This window comes from Mastomys coucha, unplaced genomic scaffold (assembly GCF_008632895.1).
Source record: "Mastomys coucha isolate ucsf_1 unplaced genomic scaffold, UCSF_Mcou_1 pScaffold18, whole genome shotgun sequence".
NCBI lineage: Eukaryota > Metazoa > Chordata > Mammalia > Rodentia > Muridae > Mastomys > Mastomys coucha.
In genome coordinates this window covers 101,744,275-101,753,044 of record NW_022196900.1, presented here as the reverse complement: position 1 = coordinate 101,753,044, position 8,770 = coordinate 101,744,275, and the positions used below count along the sequence as shown (strand labels likewise).

The 8,770-nt window shown below is 43.8% G+C and overlaps 1 protein-coding gene across 7 annotated transcripts in view; it reads left to right on the top strand.

The window, feature by feature from the left end:
- Vps13d (vacuolar protein sorting 13 homolog D) overlaps positions 1–8,770 on the top strand; it is a 234,091-nt gene that overhangs the window by 30,302 nt on the left and 195,019 nt on the right. For 6 of the 7 annotated variants that reach the window (XR_004121180.1, XM_031379407.1, XM_031379404.1 and 3 more), the window contains 5 exons: positions 1,934–2,064; positions 2,976–3,051; positions 3,461–3,631; positions 4,873–5,003; positions 6,316–6,448. Coding sequence is in view for 6 of the 7 variants with exons in the window: in XM_031379407.1 (XP_031235267.1) it covers positions 1,934–2,064; positions 2,976–3,051; positions 3,461–3,631; positions 4,873–5,003; positions 6,316–6,448 (642 nt within the window). In the remaining variant the exon portion in view is untranslated. Of the gene's footprint in view, positions 1–1,933; positions 2,065–2,975; positions 3,052–3,460; positions 3,632–4,872; positions 5,004–6,315; positions 6,449–8,770 lie in introns of those variants that run through there. The other variant, XM_031379408.1, reaches the window with a different exon arrangement.

The window sequence follows — 8,770 nt, the reverse complement described above, 5'->3', positions numbered from 1 at the left end:
CCCCCTCCACTTCCCCTCCCATCTCTGTGAGTTTGAGGCCAACTGGGTCTACAAAGTAAATTTTAGGACAGCCAGGGTTACACAGAGAAACCCTTTGTTTTCTTTTTCTTTTTTTCTTTTCTTTTTGTTTTTTGAAACCCCCCTGCCCCCCCCACACACAAAATTTCCTAACTCTAAAGAGTCTCAGAATGCTTCAAACTATAGGGAAAGTACAGGGATAGGTGTCTGTGAGGCCATAATCATCACACTCACCGGCTGATCATTATATAAACCTGCTTTCCCCAGTGTGAGTGTGTCTGCACATCTTGTTTAATATGTATCTGCACTGGTTCATTGACACTGAGCTCATGGTCTGTAGTACTTAGCTGAGCTAAAACATTTCTTATGTGAAACATGTATCAGCCTTTCCAGTATAGACACCGGACTCCACTTCACTTCCAGCGTTTAATTCATTCATTCACTATTAGTTAATTTATTAATTCATTTTATGGTGCTAGGGATTGTGCTCAGGGACTTGCACATACCAGGTAAGTACACTGCCATTGAGCTTAACCCTGGCCCTACTGGGTTATTTTACACAGGAAAATCATGAGCATATCACATAAAAACGAGAAAATAGAAGGTTCTAAATATACAAGGAATAGGGCGCGTTTTACAGAATGAGAACTCACAGGGCACTGTCTGGTTGAAGTCACCTGGGGCATGCACATTGGGTGACTCAATCCTTCAGCTACTCAGTGTCTGAATGACCATAGTAGTCCTGTGAGTACTGTCTGAGTTTGCAAGTGTATTTCAGAGAGCAGGGGAACATGAACATCCAGAATGATATTGATCAATTGGGGTTTTTTTTTCTGTGATTGAATTAAAGATATATAAGTAAATACTCAGATGTTGGCTTGGATATCTCTTGTTTTATGACAGCTTATTTGAGATGCTTTGGTAGTTTAAAAGTGTTTTAGACAGACAGACAGACAGACAGACAGACAGACAGAGGCTTACTTCTCTGACTTTATAATCCTGAGAGCTGAGCTGCCAAACTTAAGTACAATAACAGATTGCTTGAACATACTTATGAAGGCTCTACTTAAAATTCATTGTGAGGTCAGGCATGGTGGGTGGTGTGCACCTTTAATCCCAGCACCCAAGAGGCAGAGGCAGGTGGGTGGATCTCTCTGAGTTTTATGTTCTGCATAGAGTACTAGGCCAGTCAGGACTACACAGTGAGAGCATGTCTCCTGAGAGGCTCTGACAGTGCCTGACAAATACAGAGGTGGAAGCTCTCAGCCAACCATTGGACTGGGCACAAGGTCCCCAGTGGAGTAGCTAGAGAAAGGACCCAAGGAGCTGCAGGGTTTAACAGCCCCATAGGAGGAACAACAATATAGACTAACCAGTACTCTTAGAGCTCCCAGGGACTAAAACTCCAACCAAAGAGTACACATGGAGGCACCCATAGCTCCAGCTGCATACGTAACAGAGGATGGCCTTGTTGGACATCAGTGGGAGGAGAGGCCCTTGGTCTTAGGAAGGCTTGATGCCTCAGTTATGGGAATGCCAGGACAGGGAAGTGGGAGTAGGTGGATTGGTGAGCAGTGGGAGGGGGGATGGGATAGGGGGTTTTCGGAGGGGAAACCAAGAAAGGGGATAACATTTGAATGTGTATAAAGAACATGTGTAATAAAAAAAAAGAAAAAGAAAAAAAGAAAAAAAAAACCCAAAACCAAAATAGTTCACTCTGTTGAGAAACCTCCAACAGTCTTTGTGTGCTTATGTAGACAGACAGATGTGTGCAAGTATGTGTCTATGCATATGTATATTCAAATTTCTTGGAAAAATACTTCTTAGTTTCACAGTTTGTTGTAAAATAAATGCATTATTTCTAGGTAGAAAGGCCTTAGAACATAGTACCATCTCTTATATTTATCTCTTCTAGATGTAAAACTTCTAGCAGAGTCTCTTCCCCGAAGAAACTCCTCCTTGCTTTTAGTCCGGTTGGGTGGACTGTTCCTTCGAGACCTGGCTACCGAAGGAACCATGTTTCCTCTCCTGGTCTTCCCCAATCCGGTATGTACTTCAGTGGCGTGGCTAGCACACATGGATGACAGTGTATAGTGCAGAGGCATGGCTAGCACATGTGTGTGTATCAGTGTGTACTGTAGAGGCATGGCTGGCACACATGTGTGTCAGTCTGTACTGCAGAGGCATGACTAGTACACGTGTGTGTGTGTGTGTGTGTGTGTGTGTGTGTGTGTACTGCAGTGGCATGGCTAGCATGTGTGTATCAGTGTGTGCTGCAGTGGCATGGCTAGCACATGTGTGTGTCAGTGAATTATGTCTTTTTGAAAGTCAGAAGTCCTTTGACATGTGATGATTGGAGTCAGGCTGGGCTTTGTTAGAGAGGAAATATTAGTGAGCTATGTAGCTCTGCCACTTCCCTCCCCATGCTATGGCCACTGTGGATGTGTCTGTCGACCTGGGAGTAATGCCAGGAGCACCCCTCACTGCTTTCTGCATTTCAATGTTAACACTTGGGTCTCTCCCATGTCTGATAGCTCTGCTCATGACCTGCTGTTGTTAATGTGAAATGTTCTTTCTAGGAGTCCAAAAGAGAACTACCTTCACTCCTTTATATATGTTCAATTTTATAGTAATATCCTTTACTAACTGTGGGATCCTTGGTCTTATTGACAAAGACAGTCTAAATGAGTATTTGCCTATTCACTCTGTCTATACTTCTTTTTGAATGTTCTTAGAAAGTATGGGAGAGTGGAATTAAAATTTGTAAAGTTACAAATATTCAATATCCATTTGGCAATTACTATTTTCTGCTTTGGAAAGTGGCACAGTAGTGCATGGAAGTTGTAACCCAGTGTGGGCTTGAGTCATGTGTGCAAAGAGGAACAGAGTATGCAAGGTAAAGGGGTGGGCACTGTCCCTCTTACCTGCTGAAGTATGTTTGGATATGTCTTTAACAGCAGAAAGAAGTTGGCAGAGTCTCACAGTCTTTTGGTCTTCAAACTGCATCAGAAGACAGAAGTGATCAGTACTCTGGTAATTTTTCATATGTTCTTAAAATTGATCTTTAAAAGACACATTATTACTGATTGGTAGACTTTGATTTCTGTTCTGTGCATAGTGATTTGCCAGGTGGATTCATGTTGTTCCTGAAGGCAGTGTGAACTCTGGGTAGGACTGTGTTCCCCTGGTGTCACTAGAGTATTTTTGCAAGGCCTCTGGGCCTCGAGCTGCATTATGGGAACAGATACAGTAGTCTAGCTGCTAAGATTCCTGTTAAAAATTGGAGTCAGGTCTCATCAGGGTTTATTTTAAAAATCTGTGTAATTATGAACAGATTAGAAAAGAATTTAGAAAATGTCTTTTTCCCAGAATGCTACCCAGGCCTCTGTGAGGGTGTGGTGATGGTTTTGCTGTGTTATACATCTTCTGTTCTTTCCTTTAGCTGCGGACCCAGAAAATCCAGTCTTTGAGATGCTCTATGAGAGAAACCCAGTGCACAGCCACTTTGAGAGGAGGCTGCATGTCAGCACGAGGCCCTTGAACATCATCTACAACCCACAGGCTATTAAAAAAGTGGCAGACTTTTTCTACAAGGGAAAGGTTCATACCTCAGGTTAACTTTTTTGTTTGTTTGATCCTATGTTACCTTTGAAAAAAATCTGTTCGGTCATTGCTGGTGCAATGTATGGTTGTAATGCATTTGGAAGACCCAATAGTGTGGCAGGAGCCTGCAGAGTAAGTGGCAGCATTGTATGAGGGCACTCAGTCAGTGTCCTTGGCCACTTGTCCTTCTCATGTCTCTTTAGGATGCACTTTTCCACCCTTCATCCTGGGATGGCTGTTTCTGTGGCCAGCTAGGATGTTTGAGCTCGGTGACCTCCAGTGGGGTACTCATTGGTGACCTCCAGTGGGGTACTCATTGGTGACCTCCAGTGGGGTACTCATTGGTGACCTCCAGTGGAGTACTCATTGGTGACCTCCAGTGGGGTACTCATTGGTGACCTCCAGTGGGGCACTCATTGGTGACCTCCAGTGGGGCACTCATTGGTGACCTCCAGTGGGGTACTCACCAGTTTCCTTCTAGGTGGCACCATCTCTGTTGTTTGTCTTTTTCCGACATAGGCTGTGGAGTTCTAAGTAGTGTTGTTGGTACACTTAGGATTCCTTTGTTCCCCACAGGGACTGAGACAGTTAAAGAAGGGCTTTCACGCACAGGGAGGCTTCTGAGACAGTGATGCTTGCTTTGCGCTCACCCTTCCTTCCTCCTTTTGTAGTTTTTTGACAGTTGTGATGATTTTCATATAAACAGTAACCATGACAGGACTGGCTAACATTTCGCCTTCAATATAATATTCTGCTTTGTGTGATTTTTGAAATACAGCAGTTTGGAGTTTTCAGAAATGGTTTTAAGTATTTTTTTTTTTTAAGATTTTTTATTTATATTATGTATGTGAGTACACTGTTGCTGTCTTCAGACATACCAGAAGAGGGCATCAGATTCCATTACAGATGGTTGTGAGCCAATATGTGGTTGCTGGGAATTGAATTCATGACCTCTGGAAGGGCAGTCAGTGCTCTTAACCACTGAGTCATCTCTCTAGCACCCTGGATTTAGGGATTCTAAGAAGTTAGGTGTGTTTCCCTCATGTGCCTCCATGTCCCCAGGCTGTCCACCACTCCCCTAAGCCTTCTCCCTGTTGTTGCTATGGCAGGTCATCTCAGAGGGAAGAGTTATTTTTGTCACTCATTTCTTTTTTCCACCTGAGTGGATCTTCTGGGTGAGGGCAGAAGCGACAGTGTTTTATTGGCTCAGTCACTTGCAATCTGACATCTTGTGCCTTTCCAACCTTGCAGGCTTTGGTTATCAGTCTGAGCTTGAGTTGAGGGTAGCTGAAGCAGCTCGAAGACAATATAACAAGCTGAAGATGCAGACCAAGGCTGAGATCCGACAGACTCTTGACCGTTTGCTTGTGGGAGATTTTATTGTAAGTGACCTTTCGTGATTCTGTGTGGGGATTGGGGAGGCAACCATGTTTTCTGGCAAGCTTGTGACTTACAGTATATAGGATTGCTTGTATCCCTTATGCCAACTAGGTAAATCTCCCACCCTCAAAATACATAGATGGATGGATGGATGGATAGATAGATAGATAGATAGATAGATATCCTTGTAGCTAGCATTTTAAATAGCTCATGTCTTTTCTATTAATGGTCTAATTAAGAAATGAATGATGCTGACCTGATCATGCTTTCCTTGCTCTGAGGGTACTTTGTTTAGGTACTTTATTCAGTTTTGTTTTCTTTCCTAGTTTCTCTGTGTAGCTGGCTCTCTTGGAATTTCTCTTTATAGACCAGACTGGCCTTGAACTGACAGATCAACCTGCCTCTGCCTTCTGAGTGTTGGGGGTACTTTTCAGACTTGATTGTGTGTTTCTTCAGATCTAGTTTGCAAGTATGGTGACTTTGTGGTGCTGTGTGTCCAGCTGATTCAAGGACAAGAAACAGCTTAATTGTCTAGGGAGTTTCTGATATTGCACTGCCCAGGCGTGGCAGTAGATGGAGCTGTTTGACAAGTGTGGCTGCTTTTGAACCCTGTAGAACCAGGTGTGGGAAGGTTGGCCGTGTGATGTTGCGATACAAATGTCTAAGGACTCGTGGTGGGGGATGGGGAATTAGTCTTGATTTCCTGTGTGTGGGCATATGTGTTTCAGCATAACTTATGGTTATTAGTGCCTTCCTGATATCTTCACAAAAAAAGGGGGCCTTTTTCTCTTTTCTTTTTCTAATTTTTATTATTTTTTTATACATAGTTTTAGTTTTTGAGATAGGGTTTCTCTGTGGTGCCTTGGCTGTTCTGGAACTCTTACTCTGTAGACCAGGCCAACCTTGAACTCATAGATCTGCCTGTGTCTGCCTCCTGAGTGCTGGGATTCAGGGCATGTGCCACAACACCAGACCTGGAAATTATGAACTAAACCCCTCTTAATCCAGGGCTCGTCAGTCAGTACAAAGAACTCCTCAAATTAATAGTTTGCTAATTTTTCCTCTCTCCTTCAAATATCAACCTATGATAATATCTCCAGCCAACAAGTGTTAAGTGTCTTGTATTGCACTCCCAAGGACTGGTATCCTGGGTGGGGCTTCAGGGATGCTTGGACACTTCTATAAAGCTCCTTGGCAGTCAGGATTAGCAGTGATATTATTGCATAGCCCAGGCTAGCCCTGACTTGTGGTTCTCTTGCTTTGAGTTCTGGGGTTGCAACAAGTTTGCAACTGAGTTTTATTTTGCCTCCACAGGAGGAAAGTAAGCGGTGGACTGTTCGCCTGGACATTTCTGCCCCGCAAGTGATATTTCCAGATGATTTCACCTTCAAGAATCCTGTGCTGGTCGTTGTTGATCTTGGAAGAATGCTTTTGACTAACACTCAAGGTAGAGTGTCAGTGTAAGCAAACAAAAACCTGTGTATCTGTGCTTTACTATGGAAAACTGGACAGAAGGTTTTCATAACTTTTTAAAATCTAAAGTTTGGGGTCTGGAGAGATGGCTCAGGGGTTAGGAGTACATGCTTACTTTGCAGAAGTCCTGGATTGAGTTCCCAGCACCTACACAGTGGCTCACAGTCATCCTTAATTTCAGGGGAAACGACACTCCCTTCTGACCTGTGGGTACCAGGCATGTATGTGTTGTACATACATGTGTGTAGGTAAACACACACACACACACTTTACAAAACAAAACAAAAACAATCCAACCAACCAACCAAACAAACAAAATCCCTCCAAAATACTTCTGTTGCTTCAATAATACTAGCTTGGGGTATAATTCACATTTCAAAACATCCAGTTCTGCCAGGCTGAGTCTAAACCCATTGGCAGTCTCTAATCCCTCCTGGCTCTGCTTTGGCAACCAACCTTAGTCCTTTTCTGTCTCTATATTTGTTTGTTCTAAACATTTCATACTTATGGAATATTTGAACATGTTGTTGCCTTTCATGTCTGCCTTTTTAATTTAATAATACTACTTTCAATGTTGATCCATGTTGGTGGTAGTGGTAGTGGTTAGTGTGTGTGTAGTATCACATTTCTTCTTATGGCTTTTACTCATCCCTTTTTTGGATATACCAGGTTTTATTTATCTGTTCTTTGGTTAGTAAACATTGGCAACACCGCCCCTGAATGTTACCATCCAGCAGTAACAATGGGGAAGGGTTATTCTGGAATATGGAGTCAGGAGAAAGTAGGCTAGCCATAATTAATCTTACCCACGTGGGAGGCACCAAAAATTAGACAGCATTAAGGAGGTATGGTTACCCAGCCATCATGAATTTAATGATTCTTTGTTACAAGCCAACAGGTAGAATAGGTGAGGCAAAACCCCTCCCCCAAGTTCGTCAGTATGCCGGCCCAATCAGCAGCTCCTTTGGTCTCTGTAGAGGCGGGACTTCCGATGTAACTGGAACCAGGAGCAAGGCGTGGCAAATAGCAGGAGGTGGGCAGAGAGGTGTGGTTATGAGAGGCAGGCAGGGTCTGAAGAAATCAGACCTCAAGCCAGGAGGGTTACACCTGAACCCCACTGTTCCAGTACTACCACTGCCAACAGTCACATCATGTTTTTGTGGCAATATAGATCTTCAGTTCTTTTACATGCTTGTCTAGGAGTGGAGTTGCTGGGCTGTGTGTTAGCCTTATGTTCAACATTTTTAGGGACTACCAGATTACTTTCCCAAATGGCTTATATGCCACTAGTTTGTGACAATTCTAGTTTCCCCACATCCTCTTATTGTTATCTGACTGACTGATCGGAGCCATCTTGGGATTGTGGTGGAATGTCTCACTGTGTTTTTTTTTTTTTTTAAATTAACTTTTTTATTTATTCACTTTACATCCCACTCATTGCCCCCCCCACACCCCGTAACCTATCCCATAGTCCTTCCCTATCCCATCTCCCCTTTTCCTGTGGGGCACCTCCTGTCTCCCCATCCCCCCCATCCCCCCACACACTTCAAGTCTCTTCCAGGCTAAGCACATCTTCTCCCACTGATGCCAGATAAGGCAGCCCAGATAGAATATATCCCACATACAGGCAATAGCTTTTGGGAGAGCCCCCATTCAAGTTGTTCAGGATTCACATGAAGACAAAGCAACACGTCTGCTACATATGTGTGGGGAGCTCTAGGTCCAGCCATTTTATTTCTTTGGTTGGTGGTTCAAATTCTGAGAGCTACAAACATCTACAGTAGTTGACTCTTGGACTTCCTTTGAAGTTCCCCTCTAGGCTCTTAATCCTTCCTCCTGTTCTTCCATAAGAGTTCCCAAGCTCCATCCACTGTTTGGCTGTAGATGTCTGTATCTGTCTGCGTCAGCTGCTGGGGGGAGCCTCTCAGAGGACGACATGCTTCTGTCTGCAGGCATAATAGATTATCATTAATAGTGTTTGGGATTGGTGCTTGCAATGGGCTGGGTCTCTAGTTGGGCCAGTTATCAGTGGTTGGCCATTCCCTCAGTCTCTGTTCCACTCCCTGTGCCTACATTTCTTATAGACAGGATACATTTTTGGGTTGAAAGGTTTGTGGGTGGGTTGTTGTCTCTGTTGCTCCACTGAGGTTCCTGCCTGGCTATAGGAAGTGGCCTTTTCAGGTTACATATTCCCAATGCTGTGAATCACAGTAAAGATCACCACCATTGCCGGGCAGTGGTGACGCACGCCTTTAATCCCAGCACTTGGGAGGCAGAGGCAGGCGGATTTCTGAGT